At 40.3% G+C, this 24,627-nt stretch overlaps 1 protein-coding gene across 2 annotated transcripts; it reads left to right on the top strand.

The window, feature by feature from the left end:
• Positions 1-327: 327 nt before the first annotated feature.
• On the top strand, positions 328-23,642 carry REEP5 (receptor accessory protein 5). Of its 2 annotated transcripts, none has more exons than XM_064502224.1 (5): positions 328-565; positions 971-1,064; positions 14,323-14,461; positions 19,516-19,684; positions 21,112-23,642. In XM_064502224.1, the coding sequence occupies exons 1-5, from the start codon at positions 448-450 to the stop codon at positions 21,159-21,161; spliced, it is 570 nt and encodes a 189-aa protein (XP_064358294.1). In that variant the 5' UTR covers positions 328-447; the 3' UTR covers positions 21,162-23,642. The 2 variants fall into 2 exon arrangements, with proteins under 2 accessions (XP_064358294.1, XP_064358295.1); XM_064502225.1 differs by lacking the exon at positions 328-565 and adding an exon at positions 755-894.
• Positions 23,643-24,627: the final 985 nt, after the last annotated feature.

Here is a 24,627-nt window from a genome sequence, read left to right on the forward strand (position 1 = left end):
CCATTGTGCCAAAAGAAGGGCTGGCTGCTCATTTAGACAACGGGCACTTTCACCACAAAGATGCCCGCGGCCACCCGCCTCAAGCTTAGCGCTGGCGCCTCCGCAACAACGTCCTTGTACCTAAGCCGCTGTGCGGGCACAGCGCTGGCACCCGGCGGCCGCCGCCCTAAGGACACCCGGCCTCGGACCGCGCCGCCGGCCCCGACCTCCATTTCGCGGGCCGGGCCGGGCCGGAGCAAGATGGCTCCCTCCCTCCCGCCGGCCCCCACGTCGGCCGCGGCACCGCCTCCCGTGGCGGGGGCGGGCGGCGCCGGGCGGGGCGGGGCGGGGCGGGCGGGCGGTGCCAGGCGCAGAGCCCGTCCCTCGGCCGCAGCGTGCCCGCGGGCAGTGCGCGCTGCCGCGGGCCAGGGCTGAGGCGCAGCAGCGGGCGCCTGCACCGGTCTCGCCATGACTGCGGCGATGCGGCAGCGGTTTGACCGGTTCCTGCACGAGAAGAACTGCATGACCGCCGTGCTGGAGAAGATCGAGAGCAAGACCGGCGTCAGCCGCACCTACATCGCCATCGGTGGGTGCCCGCCGCCGCCCTGCGCGGCCCCGGCCCGGCCCGCCTCCCCCCGCCGCCCGGCCCGGTGGCTGCGCGGCACTACCGGGTGCCGCGCTGGCGCTGCGGCCGCCCCCGCCGGGCGGGGAGGCCGTGGCCGCCGCTTGCGGCCCCGCGCCTGCCCGCTCCTCCCCCCCCGCCGCCGGCCGCGCTTTGTGGAGCCCCCCCCGCCGTGGCCGGCGCCGCCCTCCCCGCCGCTGCCCCGCGCTGGCCGCCCGCGGGGTAGCGCCTGCCTCGGCGGGAGGTCGCGGAGCCCGGCGGCTGCGGCGGCATGTACCCGTTCAGCGCCGCAGGTGAGCGCGGGCGCCCCGCGGGCCGCCTCCCCCCCCCCCGGCCCCCGCTAACGGCTCTCCGCTCTCTCCCGCGCAGCCGTCGTCGGGGCGGTGGCCGTGTACCTGGTGATCGGCTACGGCGCCTCGCTGCTCTGCAACCTCATCGGCTTCGCCTACCCCGCGTACATCTCGTAAGTGGGGCCGGGGGGCGCCGCGGCGGCGGGGGGGGGAACGGATCGGCGTCAGGAGGTTCGGCTCTAGAAACGTCTCCGTGCCTCTTGCCCCTTTTGCCCCGCTGCTCGTGGGGCGCTGGGCGAGGAAAGGGCCGTGGCGCAGTCGCAGCCCTTTCCTGGCCCGGGTCCCTCCCGCGGCGCTGCGCCCTGGGCGGTTTCTCCCTTGGCTGTGCTGTCCCACACCCGGCCCTGCTGGCTTTTGTGGTCCCCGGGCACTAGGTGAAGAACGAGCTCTCTTCCCATCTGGCGAACGCTCAGTAGAAAATCACAGATGGTTTGGTAATTTCCATACTTGAAAATCTGCTCCCATAGTGCTTTATGCTTCTGCGTTGACTTTGTAGCTTTGCCATCTGTAATGGGAAGTTGGATCGCTGTATCTTATCTGCTGCGCTAATGGTATCTGATGAAATAGGTATTGATATTTCCAGTTGAGGCTGCTCTCAGATGTGGCAGGAGGGCACAGATGCAGCGTCAGCATGTTTAATGCAAAGTGCTGTGTAAGGGTCCTGAGACAGAGCTGCATCAAGGAATGGTGTTTACTCCAAAATAGCCTAGCTGATGAGTAGGCAGAAATGAAGACATTGAAGCACCTTTTGGGAGTAAAAGACCTCAAAACATTTCATTTTTCAAAGGATGGCACAGGAAAGCCTCCTTAGGAGTGTTCTTTCTAAGAGTATCTGATATCTTTCATGGGCATTAGATTTTTAAGTTATTACAGTAAAACAGATTTCCTGTTAGGTAAAACCACAGTGGAGTATGTTGCAAAAGGCTTTGGAAATATACTGTATGAAAACTCCTGTGTAGCCAAATATGTTCATAAAATGGAAGTCCTTCCCAACTGTACTAATAGATTGTCAAAACACTGTTTGCCTTCTAAATAATGGTGCATAAATGCAGTCAGCAATTTTTAAAAATACGTTCTTTATACTTAGCTCCTAGGAATACAAAATACACTGCTTTGCTTGTTCCTTCTGTTGTATTTTTCAGATATATTGAAGATTGACTTAGTTTTAGACTCTGACAAGATTAAAACTACCTCTTTAAACATCTTTTGATTGTAGTGTTTAGAACTACAGAACTTTTTTCTGAATGCTGTTACTGGTGGGCACTAATTTAGAAGATTATAGGCCAAGAACAACTCTAGAGAAACTTAGATTTTAATTTTTATAAAGCAATTTATACCTAAATTTTATTTTCTTCATTAAAACCTGAAAGTAAAAATACAGTATATCAGCCTATAAGGCTTCAAAACCTTAAAATAGTTGCATAGGAACTATATTTATGTAATAATTTATGTCTGAGGTCACTTTATACTGTTTGTCTTTTCATATGTCTTCTGATTATATGAATATACAAATGAGCACAGAGAATAGTTGCATACTGGCAGCTTTGTTGAATAAACTGATAAAAGCTCTTAGAACTGTGAAGGCAAGATAGTACCAAATAAAATGGAGATAATGAGTTTTCTCTTCCGATTTCTTTTTGCTTCCAAATCTAGAAAATTTATTTTACCCAAAGATAAACTGAAAGTAATATGTCTACCATTCTACATGTAGGAAGATGTTTTAAATCTATCTTAATGTAAAAAGTCACCTCTTTGATGTTACTACTGTGTTTTCTTTAGTGGTGGGTGCATGGGGCATTGTCCTTGGCTGCACATTTTACTTAAAAAAAAAAAAAAAAATCCAAATAACATGCACATGAATACAATGCCATTTCTGACTTTTCCACTTAATGCTCTCACTTTAGGTATCTTCTTAATGCTAAAACATTTTTAGGAGGAAATTAGTTATAATCTTACATTAAAATCTAATTTAAAACATATTTAATCCATCAGTATGGGTTTGGAAGTATGTATCCCTTTAGCTGTTTAATAGCATTATTTATGTGTTGGTAACATGTACTTCTTAGCTTCTTTTTTCCGTATCAAAATTAGATTAAATGTATCTTTATTGCTTGAAATCAAACCTGGAGCATTATTAGTATTTCCTACTGTACAAAGTTAAAGTAGGGATTACACTGCTGAACGTGCCTTATGCCGGGGTCTTTCAGTGGCAGCCTATGGATGAAGCCGCCTGCTGACAACACAGGTGGGCTTACTCCCCTTGCGCTCATTCCCAAATGCAGAGCTGGTATGTAGCATTTTCCCATCTGCGCTCCTCTGCCTCAGACCTGCTGGCAGTCCAGCATGGGTGCAGAGGAGACACGGGGAAGGAGTGGTAATGTGCATGTATTTTCGTGGTCCCATTCTGCTTCCTCTATTTGGGGGTAAGGTGCATGAACTCAGGATAGGAAGTACTGCCTTTGCCAGCCTCTACAGGGTTACAGGGTCAGCCTGGCACCAGGGGAGATGGCCTTCAGTCTGCTCTTTAGCATGGGCCGCTTGACTGTGGACAAGAATCCTGTTTGGTGCTCGCTCTTATACTGGGCTAAACTGTGGTGGGCTAAAGCTGAATTACTGGAGAGATTCCTGCTTCCCTTTCCTCTGCTCTGGATCTGCTGAGTGCTGTTCCCCATGCTTGCGGACTCAAAGCACAAAGAGTGCTACTTGGGATGGTTTGCTTATTCCTCACTCCTATTCATTCTGGCCCTCTTGAAAAGACAGCTGAAGAGCGTGCTATGGGATTTGACAACAGTAGTGAGATTTGCTTCCTAGCTTTGGGCAAAATATCAGCTCAGCTGAAAACATGCTCAAGTGACTCCCCCTGTAAGTAAAACGAAGCGCTGTGGCTCCTAGAAGAGGTCAGAGAACAGAGGCGTTGACTGAAGGTATTATGCAGAGTGTTAATTTGATGTTTACACTGACTTTTCAACAATGGGACCAACTGTGAAACATCTCAAGAGGGTACTGAAAGAGAAAAACAGATTGCTTTTTCCCAGTTAATTTACTGATTTTTATTATGAAATAGATCCGTGAGTGTATCATTTCTATATTGTGGTTGACTAAATTGTTTAATATGAGAAATAACTAAATACTTGGCCAGGTTTCTGTCTTTTCAGAAGAATGGACACTCATTAAATGGTGGGAGAGGAGTCTGTGTTCTGCAAGAGCTGTGAGAGAGATCACACCCTGTCCTTACTGTTAGGCTAAAATGCCAAACAGGGCACTGAATGAGTGACCCATTAGGCATGTTCCAAATCTAACTGTTAGTTTAGGATTTTAGTTTTGGATTACATTGGTCATGATAGTTACTGTCCATCCTCTCTGCTTGCCCAAAAGAAAGAATAGTAGATTGAAAACAAACCCAGAGAAGGATGCTCAGATCAGAATTCAGTCTGTTTATACATGAAACATGAACCACTTCATGGATGTGCAGGTTTCTGCCCACCACACCCTGTAAAATTATGCAGTTTTCTTTCTTATCATTTATGCTCTTCTTTGTATGCACTGTGTGTGGGTGCAGCAGGTGCAGACTTCAGTGGAGAAGCACTGGGGATGGCAGCCCCTTTGTTAGGCCTAGCTGATAAGGTGTGGGTGACCTTCAGTGTTATGCGATACTGCTGCAGCTGCGCAGCTGCCCGATTCACATCAGCCGGTGCTGTGTCTGCCCCAGGGAGTGCTAATGAATGCACAAAGCCAACCCAAGGTGGGGGGGGACTCCCTGGTTAATACTTGCAACTGTCTCATGCAGGCACAGCTGTCCCCCCTCCCCCCTGCCCATTCCCCCTTGGTGTTCACATTTAGCTTTGCTTTGTGCAAGTCTGTGGTGGGTTTATACATGAAGGAGTTTTTTTCCTCCAGTGATACAAAATCTTCCAAAACTCCAAGTCTTTTATGCCATGTCGTCATCAAGGGCCAACCCATGAGGCTCTTACGTAGGCAAAACTGAAAAGTGTTTTTTCCAAGTAAAGATTATCTGGCTATGTCCCAGAAAGTCAGACAATCAGGATTAAAGTTTGTGGTAAAATTCTGGGCCTACTCCTGCTAATTCTGTTCAGTGCTCTGTAAAGAAATAAAGTAACTTGTCTTAAACTGAAAGCTAATATTCACTTGCAGGCTTTTCTGTCTGCAGTAGACTAGCATTTAAAACTGCCACAAATGACAGAAGCAACTTTTTATGTATTTACTGAGCTTTAACTGCACAAGGGAATAATCAGCCTAGATGGAAGAAATGAGTGTTGGCAGTTTTTTAAATAACTGCCAATATTTTCATTGCTTCTCTAAACTTTCCAGAGTTAGCCTGTTTAAATGTAGCTCCACCCATAGCCAGTGGTGGTTAGCAGCCTCCACCAAAAAAATAAAGAGCGGGCAGGAAGGGAGTCTTTGATGACTAAGAAATGCATGTGAGGGATTTGCTGAAGTTTCACAAATGCTGTCACGTTAGTTTAAAAATTGCCAAGATGAAAATGGCTTTGGACAGTAAAAATGCGTGAACTTATTACTGGTGTCTTAAGGGGAGAAAAGCAATATAGCACAATAATACCCCTGCTTTGGCTAATTTTATGCTGTTGCTTCAATTTAGCTGTTTTTGCTATGTAAGTGCTGCTCATGTCATTTTACATAAGACTTAATCTAGACTGAGTGTGGAGAGGTAGAAACATATACAATTCAAGTCTTTTATTGAGTATTCTTGTGGTCTTGAGTCTCCTTCCTAGTTCCTTTGCCTCTTCCATGCCTCTAAAATAGGAATGGTGATTTTTCTTTGGTCAAGGATGCTTTGAACATGTAAAATCATTCATGTATTTGTTGAGAGAGAGGGCAGCAAATTTGTTTTCTCTAAAAAAAACTTAGGAGAAGGCTCTCTCTTTTTCCTATAGGGAAAATGCTGCATGGTATGTTAATGTTCTTGAGTAACGTTCCATTGCTGCTTTATAAAGATGATTTGAGCAAGATGATGTAGGTAACCATATTCACAATGCTCAGTTTAAAAAACAGCAGAAAGTTTCCAAATCTGTTTTCATTTATAGTCTTTTCCCCATTCAACGCTCTTTGAATGAGGTTTCAAACACTAAAAAGTTTTTTAACTTTTGCATCTGTTCTGCCAGTCACTTCCCCAAAACTTGTGATGTGTTTAAAATAAAAGCTCTGTATCTGTTGGTTGAAAGGAAAGCACATGATTTGTCCGAAAGAGCAAGTGGTCACATACTGGAGAGAGCACCTAATATAACAATTACTGTAGGAAAATTAGAATTGCTTTTCCATATATTAAATTTAGCTTAAAAACATAAAGATCTTTGTGCTACAGGTCTACAATTGGAATTAAACTAATTGGAAGATTTCCAGTTTCTAACTGATCTAGATACTGTTTTTAGGGAATGAAGATATGTTTGAGCCATAATAAATGCAGGCACTTTACAAGACCTTCTTAGTCAAGATGTGCTGCAGTACTGCACTCTGCACACGCTATTCTGTCTTACTGAAGTGATCTCTGTATACCTGCCTGATGCAGGCCTACAGATGTTAATGGAATGGTTTGCCTTACTCCAACAGACCCTAGTTTGTGTATATTTCTAAGCTACCCTTCCTTATAGAGAATCACAATAATTCTAAAATTTAATGTGTAGCATTGCTAATTCTAACTGCTGGAAAAATTGAGCTGGACTCAAAAGTGAGATTAGAAAAAATATTGGATTATTATTAGTTGTAGTTCTTATTTTCTTACTTGTTTTGTCTGGTCGTGTATTCTAGTTACATTTTAGAGGTCTTTCTCCGCAGCTATGAAACTCTCGAACATACGAGAGCTGGCAACATCTTGCTGTTCCAAAAAAAAGGGCACCTACTGTCATTGTGCATACAATGAACAAAATACAAATTTATATTTAGGGAATTTTTGGATGAGGATGAGGCTGCCTTCTGCTTTTAGGAAAACAAATATTCCATGGAATCTTGTGTGTGAGGGTCTCTGAACATTAGATAAAACTTAAAATCAGAATTTAAATAGAGCTGAAAAACAGCTGTAATAAAATTACGCTTGAATATAATCTCCACCATGCAACGTAGGTTGACAGGAAAACATAACTTCTGTTCTTTCTGATTGCCAGAAGAATATAGCAGAGGCCCAGTCTTTCTCTACTCAGTAAACAATAGTACTGTGTTTGATCTCTGGGCTTACACCCTAAGCAATAACAGCTGGGGAGCGGCAATCGCTGCATGTGAAATATTCTTTTTTCTTCAAACAAAACCCTCTGTCACAAATACAGAGGAAGCCAGAACTGTTGCGTCTCAGACTGTTAACATGTGGCTTCCTCTTGTGGAAATGCAGCGTGTCTGTACCACAAAGGTAGGATTTAGTTTTTTTCTAAACTCCCTGACTGTACCTGTAAGCTCGTCTTTCCTGTCAGCACCTTGAGGGAAGACAATCTGAAAGACTTCTGTAATATAAACAGAATTAGACATTACCAAAGCAGGGCTAGCAGACCATGTAGCAATACTGGTCTGACCGCTAGTGCGGAAAGTACAGCCAATAGTAAAGCTGGTAAAGCTTAGCGGGAGACTGCAAGCACAGGTGAGCTCCAGGAAAGCCAGCAGTGACTTTCCTTGCCTATGTTAAGGATGGAAGTGCAGCAAATAACCTTTCCAGAGAAAGTACATGAATAGCTTCTAGGGGAGTAGTGAGCTGAACTGTGCTGGTGCTGCTGCTGCGCAGCACCGCCTGTGTCGCCTGGCCAGTGTGCTGGAACAAGCAGTTACCTAACTGTTTGGCAGATGGCCTGGGGAACTGAAACAGGTTAATCCATCCTGGCAAAAAAAGTCCAGGGGGGAGGGAAGGAGAGAGAGGCTAGTTTTAACTTGAGTTAAAATTGGGGAACTGATCTATCATGTGGCCCTTGTTCCAGCACAAGAGAGGGGGTAAGAATAAGGAGAGAGCAATGAGGTGACAGGACTGCTGCTTTTTGTGGGAATGTGGCTTGGTGCTGACTTAACACGTAGTTCGTAGAACTTGCTCAACTGGTAGACGGTGTCCTGTGCTCCTCTTGCTAGCTCAGTCTCCATTCTTAGAAGAAAGGAAGCTGGAAGACTTTGTACCACTGTTGTGTTATTTGGCGTTGCCTCCTGCTAATATCTGGCTCTCCATGGACAATGAATTGCTGTCGCTTAATGAGTTCATCTGCTGCCATCTTCTGGACACGCAAGAATTATGAGAGTGGGGAGATGGCAGGCTTGCATATATACAAATATTGCAGAGTATTTGACAGAAAGATGTTTTCAGGATCTGGAAATGCATGGCCCTACTAGTGGATGCAGTAAGCAGGAAGAAAGATGGAAGACATAAGGCTTTTAATTGCTGGATGAAAATAAAAAAGATAAAGTAATAAAGCAAATACAAATAAACAGGTACTTCCTTCATTGAAGTGATGCCAGATGTCATAGAGGCAGCCTGTCAAGATGAGTCTGAAATGAGAATGACAGGGAGGTGCCAAATTTAGGAGGTCTGTGTTACAGCTGACTGTTGATCCCACAGGGATGGCTGGAGAGCTAAAAGTAAATTACTTTCAAATACCAACAAACTGCTACAAAGAGTTGAGATGCACTGATAAATATAAGATCTAGAAGTACAGGGAATTTCAGTTTTTTCAAGTTAAAGAAAAAAAAGTGCCATGCACAACTAAGAGGGTCAAAAATATGCCTGCCTACTCATGCAGTGTATCACTGGTTAGAAAGCTGAAAAACAGATGAACAAAATGGTTTATCTTCTTTAACTACAGCGTGAGCACTGGGTTTAGTTTAAGCAGTACAGTGTGGTATGAAATACATAGGTTGATGCCTGGGTGGCTTACTGTGCACCAAAGATTTCTTGGCTTATACCAGAGGCTCATGTTGTATCTGTTGTGTTAAATTGTTTACCTGTACCTTTCTAAGAGCCATCAGGTATGCCTTGGAGATTGCAGGGTTCTGAGGGATCACTTCACATGACACTAGACTAGTAGATTTTGGCATGTCTGTCTTGGTTTCTGCCCAGCCTCCAAACCAGTGAAATTACAGTAAACTTTTTCTGTGCGTACTACATGTGTGAATTAACACTAACAATAACTTGTTAGGCTGGAGCTAATTTAGGAATATGTAACAGTCTTTTCCTGGAAGAGATCTTATTTTTGCCAAAAGGAGCCAGATGCTTTATGTGAGCGAACTGAATTTGGCAACTTACTAAAATTAGACCAGTATATACTATCGTCAGGTAACAGGAAAAAATAATCACATTCGATCTAGAATTCAGTTTGACTGATTCTGAGACACACAATCAAAATTGAACTGGTATTCTGAGACTGTAGTTACATAAATGAATGTAGTTACATAAAACACTGGACGGCCAGAGAAAATGGCAGCTTCAGCACTTCTTTGGCCTCACCAGTTAGCAGGTTATCAGGGAAGAGATCTTGCTAAAAATGAACCCAGCCAAGAAGTTTTCAGTTGGGTCACCATCTGCCTGTACAAGTGGCAGTGCGGGCCCATGGCAGGTCATTTTCTCTACTGGGCAAACATCTGTTTTTAAAATAACTGAGCTGGAACATTCACCATCCAGTCTACTGGAAGGTGTTCACAATGACTGCTGTTACCTCCGACATGCTGCTATGAATAGTTGTTTGAGGCTTTAAATAAAGGCCTCTACAGTTAGTGTATAAACACCACATAAAATCCTTTGCAGTGATAAAAAGCTGACAGTGTATTTCTTCTTTTCTTTTTAAATCTGAAACTCTAGGTTTTGGATGTTCCTTTTTTTGTTAGGAGATTGTAATGTTATATGCTACTGGGACTGACTGACTTGTTCTTATGATGTACAAATAACCATTACGAGAAGGCTGTTCTAAATGTGACTCTAGTGCCAGCGTCTCACGATTCGCATTCATCTCTGATCTGTATCCTTTCACTTACTAATGGAGATTGCATTTGGAATATTACACTGATCGATTCATGACTTAACATGGAAAAAAATAAAATGTTCTTGGCTTGAAGTAGCGTGCGTGACACATTGTCTCCTAAAGTTAGTTGCACAGAACATTACAGAGGTACAAGAGTTTCTTATAGAATGTTACTAAAGTTCAGTCTAATTATAGTGAGATTCAGATGTTGAAAAGAAAATAGTTATAAATGACAAACATATTTTGGATATTTTACAGAAATACATCGTATTGCTGATTCTTGAATGTGAAGGACTTTCTGTGACTTACTCTTGAAATACTGTATAAGTAGGGGAGGATGGAGATAACTTTTGTCCTTTTATTTTTAAATAGAGAAGAGCTAGAATATGGATTCACACTGGTACTCTCAGCTGAGGGATATATTGTTCCCCATTCTGAGGCAGAATGCTCATCAGATACTTGCCTTTCCTTGACTGCAGTTAAAATTTTCAGTCGTTGATGTCCCTGCTTCATTCATTCTTCTTTACTTTCCGTGGGGCTCCCCCCCCCCCCACCTAAGTGGGATTATCATTGATAAAAGCGATCCTTATTTTTTAGAATTCTAAGCACGTCCAGGAGGAAGACTGAGAAAACTGTAGGATACCATGTATAGCACACAAGCTCCAATGAAAACAGCAGTTCTCAAGATCAAGTAATAACTTGACTTTTGCTTGGCTGGGCTACAGGGCAGCCTTTCTCTCCCCCAGTTTAGTGGTCTTGTTTTTCCTAAGCTTAAAGGACAGGATTTTGGGGGTGGCTCATTCTCTGTGTTGCCAGCATTCATATCATTAGAGTTGCTTTACTTTATTTTATTTTTTATTATTCTAGTGCTATGTCCTTGGGGTTAGTGTTTCCAAATGTTTTTCTCTAATGCCATGAGGGCTAGTAACTCATAGTTACAAAAAAAAAAAAAAATTGGCATTTATTGCTTCAGCACTTAAGGATTCACAGCGTTACAGTTTGACTGAAATTTGCAAGATTGGCAGTGCTGTCTGGTAGGTTCCATCAGGACTTATTCACGGATGATGAATACTTTGGAGCAAAGGCTGCCATATCTTGGGATTTTTGGATGAGTGGATATGCTGTAGACATAAGCATATGTTGAACAGGTATCCCTATGAAGCTGAAGTACTTTAAAAGTCAGTGAATACCTGACAGACAGGAAAAAATGTCTATCTGCCTAACTTCTTAAGTCTGATACTTTTTTATTATTATTTGCTTGTTATTAGGGATCTTTGTTTAAGGTCTATATGGAGGCAGTCAATTCTAGTTCTCTGATTTGACTAGGCTGGACATCAACTTAAGGAACTACAGCAGCAGATGGTAAAAATTCGAATGGGGCACACCTATAGCACTGCATTTATGGAGCTCTTAAAGGTCATTCATTTTTGCAAGAGAGAAAATAAGTTAATAAAATATGTCTTATTAGCACTGCGATATCATGTCATCTGCCCTTTGCTACAGCATTGGAGATTCTAAGCTTTTTGATGGAAATTTCTAATTTTCATGATTTCTAAGATGGCTTTAATAATGTCAACAGAAATTAAACAATGTCTCCTTAATCTGTGGATGACTGGAAAATAGCAAGACTGTTAGCCGTTTCACTGCTGAGCATTCGCTCATAAATACCAAGCTAACATGCATATTGTGAAATCTGAAATACCCTTCATCAATATAAATGCCTCTAATAGCAAACTTGTCTGCATAACCAGCATAATTCATGCACTTAAGGCCTGCAGCAAGTTTTCTGTAGCATTGAGAAACCTTGCAGTTAATTCAGTTCTCTCCTTTATTCGTCCCTTTTTTCAACACTGTAACTTCCCTACCAGTTATTTGTAGTTTTTTTCTTTCCTTCCAGAAGTGTTGTTTCACACCTCCAAAATAATAATAATAAAAAACCCAGCCCAGATTAGTAACCCTCTCCCTCGCCTCCCCTTTGTTGTAGAACTCCCTATCCAGTGATACTAGAACAACTGAAAGAGAGGTGCAGGCCTAGGAAAAAATGTGGTTTAGAGTGGGAGGGCAGGCCCTAGTGAGGTTGGCACTGTCTTTGAGAAAAGTGCCTGGAACTGCTGTTTGCTAGTGCTGTGTTGTTAGGAACAGCAGTAAGCAGACCTGCTGCTGTCCACCTGTGGCATACCTGTTTTTCCAGTTGGGCTGATGTGGTACTTTGACAACCACACCTTGTTGTGCTTAAAAGTGTGGGGCAAGGGCTGTTACTATCCCACACAGAGGACCTTGCTGACAGCCACAGGCTCTAACTGAAATAATACATAAGTATAATGCAAGTGCAAAATCTTCATATTGCGTTTCAAAGTAATTCAGTCCAGTAGCTAAGCCAATCTGGAGTGTGTGTGTGTGGTGGGTATGCCAGTACTTTTTCTAAAACACGTCACATGATTGATTTTTTTCTTAGCTTATAGAACTAGGAAGTGACACACTCCAAAGGGTCTGTGAATTCACAAAGCAGGAAATGTATTCACAGACAGCCATCTCTCTGTAGTTTCCACTCTGTAAATCTCCCTCTTAATCTTTATTACAGATTTTAAAAGAAAACTTTACACCTTTGGCACATCCCACAGATGTTGCTTCAGCAACATGTTTAATATTAAGGGAATAAAAATATTAAGAGAATTGAAATGAAATTCATTAAACTGAGTATACAAATTTTAATCCTATGGCATGAGTGGAGAGGATAAATGCTTTTTAATACTCTCAAGTTTCACATTATCAAATTCACCCTTGCTAGCATTTCCTTCTAAAACCCCATGCACCTGTACAGGCTGGTAGCTGACCTGCTGGAAAGCAGCTCTGCAGAAAAGGACTTGGGAGTCCTGATGAACTGTTACGGAAATTAGGCTTGTCGGCCATTTCAGTTCACTATTCTTTAACATGAACAAGTTGACCATGAGCTTGCAATGTGCCCTTGTGGCCAAGGAGGCCAATGGTATCCTGGGCTGCATCAGGAAGAGTGTTGCCAGCAGGTCGAGGAAGGTGATCTCCCCCTGTACTCAGCCCTGGTGAGGCCACATCTGGAGTGCTGTGTCCAGTTCTGGGCTCCCCAGTCCAAGAGAGACATGGACCTACTGGAGAGAGTCCAGCGAAGGGCTACTAAGATGATTAAGGGAGTGGAGCATCTCTCCTATGAGGAAAGGCTGAGAGAGCTGGGCCTGTTCAGCATGGAGAAGTCTGAGAGGGGATCTTATCAATGTGCCTAAGTATCTGAAGGGAAGGTGTCAAGAGGATGGGGCCAGACTCTTTTCAGTGGTGCCCAGCAATAGGATGAGAGGCAATGGGCACAAACTGAAACACAGGAAGTTCTGTCTGAACATAAGGAAAAACTCTTTTACTGTGAGGGTGACAGACCACTGGTACAGGTTGTCCAGAGAGGTTGTAGAGTCGTCTTCCTCAGAGATACTCAGAAGCTGCCTGGACAGGGTCCTGGGCAGTGTGCTCTAGGGGACCCTGCTTGAGCAGGAGGGCTGGACTAGATGATCTCCAGAGGTTCCTTCCAACCTCAACCACTCTGTAATTCTGTCAACTTTTTTATGGTAGTAATCTAGGATTTAGCAAGTCTAGAATCTCTGCTTTACTACTTTTACTAAAGAAAACTCGTGCATTTTTACTTAAGCTATTTTATTGTTAAAACTGCATAAACCTGAACTACGTTCTCCTAGAAGTTGGAGAACAAAAAGCAATTTAGTCATTAAATGGGAACCCCAAGACTTTACTAGAGATTGTTCCATGCTGTTCTTACTAACATAGGCTACATCATAATTTGCAAGTCCCATAGTAGTGGATTTATAGAGCAAAGCAGTTGCTGCTGCCGATCTGCAGTTGATGCTACACGTTTGGGGGAGGTTACTTTGCACAAGCTCTGTTTTGCTTCTGTGGAAGCAAAGTGAAAATGCTTGTTAGTAGTTAGAGCACATCTTCTGGTTTAGCTTTTCAAAAAGGAATCTAGCTCACATACCTGATAACTAAAGATATTTAAGATTAATTTCAAAATCCTGAACTAAATTTAAAGTGTTAATATAGACGCGTGCAGAACTGACCAAATACTTTCCTCTCTCTTCCTCTATCCAACTAATTGGTAGGTGAGGAAGCTATTTTTTTTTTCTTTTTAAACCACAGAGCTAGAAATAGCTCAAGTATCTTTTCTTTTTTGAGCCTTACATGTAGAAAAAGGCTTTGCTATTCAAAGATCATGGGCACGCTGTCTGTATGATAGATACTGTTTAAGTCTCTTCTGTACAGCATATAGAGAAATTAAATTATGGGAATTCATAAGTAACAACAAATCTAAGACATAAAAACCTCACCATTGTAGATAAAACTGGCACTACTGACCTGCTCACTTCTTTTGTTTTCTTCCCAGAATCAAGGCTATTGAAAGCCCCAACAAAGATGATGACACACAGTGGCTGACTTACTGGGTTGTGTATGGTATTTTCAGCATAGCAGAATTCTTCTCTGATATCTTTCTGTCCTGGTTCCCTTTCTACTACATGCTAAAGGTAGGTTAATTCATTTCCCCCTCCCCTAAAACAAGACTTTTGATGTAGCTGGTTTAATGTTTTCAGAACAAATAGATGACAGCAGATTTTTCCTGGAATCATTCCTGGGTCGCACCTTATTTTTAGATGCTGATTACCTGTTATTTGTTATTCTAGCACTGTGAAAGTGATCTGCCTAAGGCTGATGGTTTTGTGAAACAAGAGGGGAAGCTGGGGTGGATGGCAAGGAAAGAACTGTGGTGTTTTAGAAAAGAAGAGGCTATTGCAGATGTACAGTTGAAAGCCGGTATATGTATATATATGATGTATACTCACATTAACAGTTCTGAATTCATACAGTGCATTTTTAGATCTTCTTTTCTAATGTCTTGGTGGTAAAAAATGTGTCAAGGATTTCTTCATGCCAGCACAGCATCCTTTCTGAAGACGATGCAGTTGAAATTCAGGCTGACCTAGCAAGCAAAGACCAAACACAGATGGCTCTGATAATGCTGTACCAGAAATACCACATTTACATGTGGTGGTGGCATAGACAGTAAGATACTTTTCTCAGTTCAGCAAAAAGTAAAACAACTGAAGGAAGCATTTAAGATAAATGCACAGCTTTCTAGGGTAACCACAGAAGGCACATACATGTGAAAGTATTTGCTGTCAGTAGTGGGGAGAAGGAGAGATTTACTTTTGTGATATAAAGGCAGGCGGAAGGCTTTGGCAGAGGATCAGAAAGCATTGCTGACTGGGTGGAAGGATGGGAGAGCTTGCTTGTGGGGAAAAGGGGAAAGCCCACAGCTTGGCACTTTAAATCCGGCTGTGACTAAAACCTCTTGTAGTATAGTTTGTGGTGTCTCTAGGTTTCCTTTACGATCTTATGAAATGGAAACCCAGATATGTCATACATGCATATTTCAAGGTCTCTTTCATTTTTCAAATATGCTGAATTTGCATACTGACATTCATTTTGTACAGCTTGTACTCTGGACTGAGTCTTGGCTACTTGCAGTTCCTGTATACTTCGATACGCAGGACTGAGACTGATCTTAGGTGTTCCCATATTTCTGCAATTCAGAGCTTAAGCTCTGCAACCTTAAAGTTTTAAATGCTAGGATTTTTTTTATGGATGGATACAAGGCATGCTGAAGCACTCCTTTGAAAATGTGTTACGATGTTTGCATATACTTTTGTTCTCCAGCTGAGAACTATTTTGGATTTCCTTAGGTTTTATTTTTTTAGTAATGCCTATTTTCTATTTATCTGCATTGTTCTCTAAAGTACAGGAAATGTGTATAACTCATGAAAAAAAGATTTTGTGCGTATGTAATCTGCTTGCCTCTTTTTCAGTGATTATTTAATGATTTCTTTGGCACTAACATATTGTAGTCAAAGAAAGTAGCAGAGGTTATTCTAGGAGTATTCTTGGGAGTGGGAGGGAAAGGAGACTCCAGAGCCTACTAATAGTTCTTTCTTCAAATACTAAAATGCTATTTCAGAACAGAATTCCAGCAGACACTTCATACTGGTTATATTATGTAAAGTGCTACTAAGAGGCACTCAGTCAAATGAAGTAGGAGTTTTCATTGTGAGGGCAGTAGCACTTCAAAAGTAGCAGACTGACTTCAGGGCTTTTGACTTAAGACAGCGGTTTTCTCCTCTCACCCCTGCCCCCTATGCAATTAATCACCAATTTCCACTAAAAAGCTATTTCACTTTCATGAAAATGAACTCCTTATTTTAATGACTAAAGTAGTCAGTTAAGTTCGCATCTGCAGTAATATAAGGCATGTTTTGGGTTTTGAGCATGGAACTGATCATGGGATCACACACCATGTTTCCTAGTTGCAATCACTTCATCTGTTGCAGTGCAGAAACTACTTGAACTCCATTTTGTGCTGCCAGGGTAAGAACAGGTATTAGCACCAGATCCAAGTGTTTTAAACCTAGCTCAGGTTACTGCATAATGGAAGTAACTCTGTTCCATGAACACTGTTCCTTCCTGTGGCTGAACTGCAGGCACCTAAAGAGTATACCTTTTTTCCCCCGGTTAAAACTTTCCACAGTCTGAGTTTTCTCAGCCTCTTTTTACAAACCATATTAGGTTTAATGGTCTATGTAATTTTAAAATTTCACAAAAGACTAGGGAAGAATAAAAGAGGTTTAGCAGTCTGACACACTCAATTTTGAAAAGACTGAGATTTGCAACTTTGGTACATATCCTCTTGAAAATACGTTTAATCATCTGTTTCAGTAAATTTCAAAAGTAATAGGTATTTGAGAACAAATATATTATATTTATATATTGAGAACAAATCTGTAAGTGGATAAGATTTAATTTTCCTTGACTACATTGGGACAAGACTGTAAAATCAAAATGACTAATTTTGTTCCTAGGCAAGTAAAGGTAATTTTGATTTCTTTTAATTTCAGAGGAAGTTGGACTTATAGCTGAGGGATTTCCTTGTAAGAAAGGAGAGCTAAGTAACATCTGTGTATATTGGGACAAGTAAAATAACTTGTAGTGGTTAGCCAGTTATTCTTTACAGGAAATAATATACTTCTCAGCTTTTAATGGAAGATAACAGCACAATATATTATCATTTATACTTTATGCTATATTATGTCCAAAATAAATAGAAGCTTTTGAGAATAAGTATTCCATCACTTCTTGCTTTTATTTTCTCTGAACATGCTTAATGAGACTACAGCAGTTGCTACTTACTAATGCCATATTTTTATTGCATTTTGAATTATTTCTTTTAATTAATTGAAATGTCCCTGCTAGGCATTCTCATTGGTAGGCACTTTACTTTGAAAAACTTTATTTTAAAAAAGCTTTCTCTGTCTTCTGGGAAAACATCTCCTTTTAAGCCATTCTGATAGACAGTCACAACCACATACTTGAAAGAAAAAAGCTTAAAGCTTACCTAAAAGGATGTTAAATTGGTTTAGCAAAATCTTCCATAGAATGCAGTTGTTCTCCCCAGGAAAGAGCTGTACTTTCTGAAGAGACATCCTATCAAGATACCTCTCCAGCTCCAAATATATCATAAATGGTTTTATCTAGGGGAAGGAAAAATGGCCTTAAAAAAAAAAAAAAAAAAGGGAGTAGCAATCTCCTCCAGAAGTAGTAGGTTAAAGATCTTTACTTTCAGAGATGGGCATAATAGAGAGAAATTTTATCTTGATGTGCATTGCAGTGAAAACTAGGCCAAAATTTCACATGTCTGAACAGCAAAACATGTAGGATTTGCAATCTCAGTATCCCTTATCTGAGGAAGAACAGAGGGGAAGATAAGCCTTCCAAATATTTTGGATTATCTGAAGACGACTATGTGGTTTTCATAATGCAAAAGAACTTTTATTCTTTTTGTTAAACTCACATCAGAACCTTCCTTTTAAGATAATCTCTACTGACTTAGTCATCTCGTAATGGTCACGTTGTTTAGGAGTTTCTTATGTGACACTAAAGTAATATTTGGGTGTGGCTTTGCTTTTACAGTTTTCCAGTGGAAAATTAAAAGTATGAGGGAAAGGAAGGAGACATATTTAGCTAGGCACAGTGGATTTCTGAAAGGATACTGTAATCAAATGAGTTTCTAGGAAATGCTTTTATGTTATGCGGTATACTGGAAACCTCATAAATAAGTAAAAAGCTTTGCTTATGTTTTAAAAATGACTTTCTCTCAGAAGTTCTGGTGCATTCATTGAAATATGCTTTTGCTGTATCTCTTCGGCTGCTGGAGATACTGCTATGTGAAGATACGTATACTGGAAAACTTTTGAAATCTAAGCTATTAAAAGAGGTGCTATTTGCCAACACTATTAAAAGGTGGCATTATCACTTTCATTTAAATGCAGAATTTTAAGTTGCTTACACTTTTACTGTAATTTAAATGATTAGTTTGATGTTTTCTATTTTTGGTGTCTACCCTATGTGTTTGGGTGTGGTGTTTTTCAGAAGTTCAGATTTTGTGGGGTTTTTCTTCCCTCTCTTTCTCCCCTCACAAAAAGATGTGGAAATCCTCAAATGCTTAATCATGTCTAAAGCAAAAGCAAAGCATGTTTTGTCTGAGGTTGGGGTGTTTTTGATTTGTCTTTTAAGAAAATCTCAGGTGGTCTTGTCTGAGAAGCTGTTCTGCCTTTATTCTCTGAAGAGGGTTTTGACATCCAGTAATGGTGTACTCTGTGTCTAGAAGGAACTGTATTACTGTTGAGAAAATCTGCCTAATTTTGTTGAAGTTTTATCACTGCAAAATGTTTTTGTATATACTTGCAGAGCAGAAGGAAATTTAGTTGAGGGACTTGCCGTTCTTTGAATATTTTCATCTTGCTTGCATAGCTGTAACTTTGTATTTTATGTAACAGTGGAACAGAAGCCAAATAAACGTGATGAAGACAGATATTTGCAATACATGTAATAGCTGTCTTTTCACTCCCCTTTTTAAGATGCAAAAATATTACCTTCCTTTTCTCTCTCCTCACTTCCCCCAGCAGATGGTGGTATAAAAGCTATACCTAAATTGTGCAGTCTGAAAGTGTTTCCCACATCTGTGCTCTATGCATAGTTTGTCTCTATCCTATCTTCATGTCAGTTTTAACACTGCAGTGCACACCATCCCATTCTTCCCCCTGTTGCATTTTCAAGGTAAGGAAGTAGAAATGACAGGAATATGTTTTGGCTGCATTTAAGTGATTGAGGTATCTACACCTTCAGTCATGCCTAGCTAGAGAGACTACTGTTTCATCTAATTAGATTGTATACTACTAAACTAAAAAGACAAAAACATGCAATGTCCTTTTTTTTTTTCCCCCAACAGATGAGCTTTATCACTACAGCCCTCCTCCTTTATCCTATCAGTATGCATGAAATCATTCCTATATAAGGTTCATTATATGAAGCAGTACTGATAGGCATACTTATTAGGCTGTGGCCATGCACAATGAAGGTTGTGTACTGCTTTAAATATACTCAAGTCTGTGACGGAGTTAAGAAGACAGGCTACACCTTTTGTTTCCTACCTCCTTTCCTGTACTAATGCAGATTTCCTTGTCCCATGTAGTGTGGCTTCTTGTTGTGGTGCATGGCTCCAAGTCCTTCTAACGGGGCAGAGTTTCTCTATCATCGAATTATCCGCCCTTTCTTCCTGAAGCATGAAGCTCAGCTGGACAGTGTTGTTAAAGACCTGAAAGACAAGGCTGCAGAAACTGCAGATACCATCACTAAAGAAGGTGAGGAAAAGGCCATTCAGTAATCACATCGATTAGAAAGTTCATCTTTACAACTCTAATATCAGAGTTCATATTTATTGTCTCTGGAAGAAAATTTTGTAAGAAGATCATATAAATTTTTATGGAGAAGTTAAATTTGGACGAAGGTACCAAGAAAAGAGGATTGCAGTCAGTTTTAGCTTCTAGCAGTGCAGTTATGCTTGATGAATGCAAGCTGTTAATTGTATGAAATAGCTAATTAGCTTGTGTGACTTTCCAACATACATACCCATATAAATACTCTCTCTCTGTAGAGAGACAGGTCAGCATCCTCACAAGATACTTTCTGTAAATGCACTTATTGTTTCAGTGCATTCTTGCATCTTCTAAAATACCATCTTGAATACCTGGTACTATGAAAGAACTGCCAAACATCTAGTAAAGCAAATCCTTGAACCCCCACCAAACAGCAACATGTAAAATTAAGTTTTCCTGTCTATATAAGTATTTGTACTTTTCTCTCCTCTGCAAATCAAAGGATTCTGAGCCAACTTTTAAATAAATTATTTAATTTTTTCATTTTTTTAGAATGGCCTCCTAATTGTGTCACAGCCTGCAGCTTGCTTAATTTCTCCTTTTGTTTCTTCGCATTCTAAACAGGACCCTTATACTCTAAAATGTCTGATGATAATTTTACGAGTAAGAAAAGGAATTGTATTAAGTAGCTGAAGTAAAGATTTAAATTTAATTTGAAAATTTTTGAGAAGAAACTTCAAGCACCTTAAATCTCATTTCCCCCAAACACCACATGCAGTGCAACTTCCTCTTACCTAACTTGCCATTTTTCCTATCAGTATTTCAATGATCTGCCTTTCTCTGGTATTCTTGGAATTTTTGCTGTATGACCCTCACTGAGTCATTATTGTTAGGGAGATATCTTAAAGAATATTCTTCCATCTCGCACATGGGATTCTTCTGTCTTCATTCCATCACTTACTTCTCTTTCCTATTTTTAAATACAAAAATTTGCACCTATGTGTATTTTTTTTTTTAAGAAATCGTATCCACAGACACACACATCTGCTAGCATTATTCCAGCATTATATCATCAGCTTGATAGTAACTTCTTGCTGTGAATCTGGATGTCCTAAAGACTGTGAGTAGCCCTATTTTCTCCTTAAAATAGTAGTAAGACAGTCTGTGCTGTTTATTGTGCTGCTCCTCATGTATGGTTTAGATTCACCACACAATCTATTTTTGAAAAGCCTTACATTATCAGTATCATTTATCTATCTGTCTACACACATGCATGCACACACACATGCTAAAACTATTATGTTTCCTTTGTAACTTGAGAGGAAGATAACATTTTTATGCAGCTCAAGAACACTGTATAGGCCACTTGGTTTGTAGGCCACTAAAATTAAACTCTTTTTTTTCTCCTGCAGCCAAGAAAGCAACAGTGAACTTGCTGGGTGAAGAGAAGAAGAGCACTTAAACTATTAACTGGATAAAGAATGTTTCCCTACCACCTCCTTTATAAAGCTTGATGTTACTGGGGACTGTGGTATAACTTTAATAATGTTGCCTTGGAAACATTTTGATATTAAAGGAATGTGTTGTAAGTTTGCTTACTACTTTGCTGTTGTCTGTATAGAAAGTAAGCATTTTTATTTAAAAGCAATGCAGTGGGCAACATCTGAAGCTTACTGAAAATATTTTATTCATCTTCATGCAGAAGAAATCTTTCAGTAATCACCTTCTGCAATAACATAAATAAAAAGTATATATCCCACAGGCTCTGCACTTTAGTTGTCTCTTTGTGCATGTAACTACTCTTAACACTTTAACTGTGTGGTTTAACTGGTAACATAAAATTTTTGTATGAGGAAAATATAGCCTGAAAGGATTCTCTTGAATACGCAGGGAATTATTGAGAGGTGGCATAATGGATGTATTCCCCACTAATGAAGTTGTAAATGATGAAACTGTTATAGGCACCTGGTAATACAGATTATTCACTGTTGCATGTTTCACTGTAACTTACAGTATCTGGTACAGTGCGTGTATTCTTAAATTGATGGATAATAAATATAGGAAAGAGTAACTTCATTCAAGTGATCCAGCTTACATAAGTGTGAAGTAATTTGCCAGAAATGGATGCATTAAATTGAGAGCACAGGATCAGTAAAGTACAACTCCCTGCCTTTTCTTGCTAAAAGTTGTCATCTAAAATTGAAAAGAGAGTGCCTTGTAAGATCATACTCAAAAGCACAAACCACTTTTCACTAAGGAGCGATGCTATTATAAGCACTTTTTTTCTGAAGTCCTCTCGAAATAGTTACGGTCCTTGATCACTATCATCAATAATTAGCACCACAACCTCTGTGAGCTTTTTCTGCTCATAAAAAATCTGCAGTCTGTTCTGATCGTACTAAGAACAACTCTGCATGAGCACTGACCCTTCCTGAGGAAAAGGGATGTTGCTGTCTGTCTAGATTACTTGATGAAGCAAAGTTGTTACAAGAATATATTGTTTCGCAGTTCTTGGAATAGAACTGAATTCAGAGCATGGAGAAGTTTAAGCTTAAATTTTTGATATGATAAAAAGTGATTTCTAGGTCCACTATCCTAAATTGATTAGGTTGTAACCTTAAGATAGGTGCTGAAGGCTTTTGGCTTTCCACAACAAGTTGATATATAAACCTCTCTAAATTTTCAGGCACTAGAACTGTAAAAGAATGAAGCATGCACTTTTATTTAGCAGATCAGTTTTAAATTTGAGAGATACCTGTTATAAGAACAGATGTAATAGTGTCGTAAGAGTAAGGTCTTCAGACTAAGCTGGAAAACACAGCACTGACTCTGTAAGACAGCACCTACAGCTGTCAAAGAGCAACTACAGTAGAGAAGCAGGAGATACACCGTGCATCATTTTCTGTCCTACAGCATACATGGTTTGTCATTTGAAGAAAGAATACAGAATACTGCAGTATGTAAATGAATACATTTGGCTGATTATTCAATGACAGCCTTTTGTTATGAATAGATGTACTGCAAACAGTGAAGTTTACAGCAAAGCTCCAGATGTGAGCAAGTAGAAAATTCTAAGTGACTCACAATTTAATAACCACATTTCTTGTCCTAGCTTCCTCTGTCTTTAGCCCACTTAATATTGCAAGCCATACTAAAGCCTAACATTGTGTTTTAAAGTTACATGCATATCAGTCATATGTGGTCAGTGTAATTTAGTTTTATGTCATAAAATAAATTACCTTAAATAATGATACTTGCACTTAATACTGTATTTGATTTAGGTACAAAGTACTACAAAAACTGCTTTTCTAAAAGCTGTTGGTAAGTCTGAGATTTTCCAGGACTATCCAGGTTTGCAGCAGACACAAAACTTAATTCTTGAACAAATCATCACTTCTTTAAAATTCCACCATTATCAATGAGATAAAACACTTTCAGGTAACTTACAGTGAACATTCATTTACATTTCTCAGAGAACTTAACAGTTGGGCTTTAGATGAACTTCCTATCTTTACAACCCAGTATTTCTTGATCCAGCAGCTAAATTTGTGCTCCTTATCAGATTTCTACTTGAAGGTACCAAGAACTACCACCTGTTTGAAAGTTGTTAATATAACTTGATCTTGTTTGTTTGCATTGTTGCAAACAGAAATGACCATCTGCCATTTCTTTTCTGAAAGACTGAGAAACTTCTGGGAAGACTTTAGTTAAAAGTAAACATGCAGTACTAACTGTGCAGTCTTAAGAAAAACAGTATTTTCTGCAGCAAGTTACCCTTTCCTGCAAATAACTCCACTGGGCTGGCCCCTCGTATCAGTGCTCTTTTCAAAGTCGTTTTCACGACATTTATGGGACAATGTTAATAGACACTTCTACTCAATGTCTGTGCTGAAGTTGTATATGCTAAATAAAAATGGATACAAATAAAGAGATTCTGACAGGACTGGTAAATTGCTTCAGTATTTCTTAAGAATCTTATACCTCAACACATGGAGAAACCTAATTAGTTTAAAAGGCAGAATGTCTTTACAGGATATTCACTTTTCTACCCAGACTTCATTACTGTGTGACTAGCAGGGACTTCTATAAAGCATGACGGAAGTACTTTCACATTATGCGTAGATCTCATGGTGTAGTGTAGCTGTTCTAGAGCATCAGACCTTAACAGAACAGTTTGGAATACAGACCTGAACAGTGAGCACCATAACAGACTGCTAACACAGCACAGCTTTCCAGGCTTCATAGCCTTGCTTTCCTGAGGAATTATCAAGGGCTAGGACCCAGGAATGCAGGGTCCTTTAGAAATGTATACAGGAAACAGTATAAACTACAGGGATTTCAGACTGTTTTTTCCTCTCCTATTGATTTTCTAGTCTTCCATAAATGTTATGGATAAATAATACTGCATAGTTATTGACAGGTAGGAGTGGTTACACTTGCAGTTCTTTCTGCTTGAAGTTTGAGTAGGACATTTCTTCCAGTTCATCCCATATATTTCCAAATTCAGCAAGCAGAACAAAAGTTCTTAGGCAGAGAAAAGCAATAAAAACACCACAATGATACAAACACCACTAATGATACTAAAATAAAACTGAAATTATCAAAATAAAGCAAGACAGTTCACAGAGTGTACCTTCTTGTAAGTAGTGGAAGACGTGCCTAATGTTTGCCAGGTCAAAATCTCACAACTTTTTTAATTTGACAAACTTAAGAAAGTGCCTTGCGTTTGCATTCCAGTCTTGTCAATTTTGTGCAATCAATGGTACTTTGTACAAATATTCTGAGAATCAATGTAAAAATATTATGACTAATTCCTTAATCCTCCCCCCATTTCAAACTTACCCAAACATAGCTTCCTTATGCACACAAGGAAGAGCAGGGTTTAAAAAAAAAATAATTGACAAATTCTTCTGGGTCATGCTACTACT

Source organism: Dromaius novaehollandiae, chromosome Z, assembly GCF_036370855.1.
Source record: "Dromaius novaehollandiae isolate bDroNov1 chromosome Z, bDroNov1.hap1, whole genome shotgun sequence".
Taxonomy (NCBI): domain Eukaryota; kingdom Metazoa; phylum Chordata; class Aves; order Casuariiformes; family Dromaiidae; genus Dromaius; species Dromaius novaehollandiae.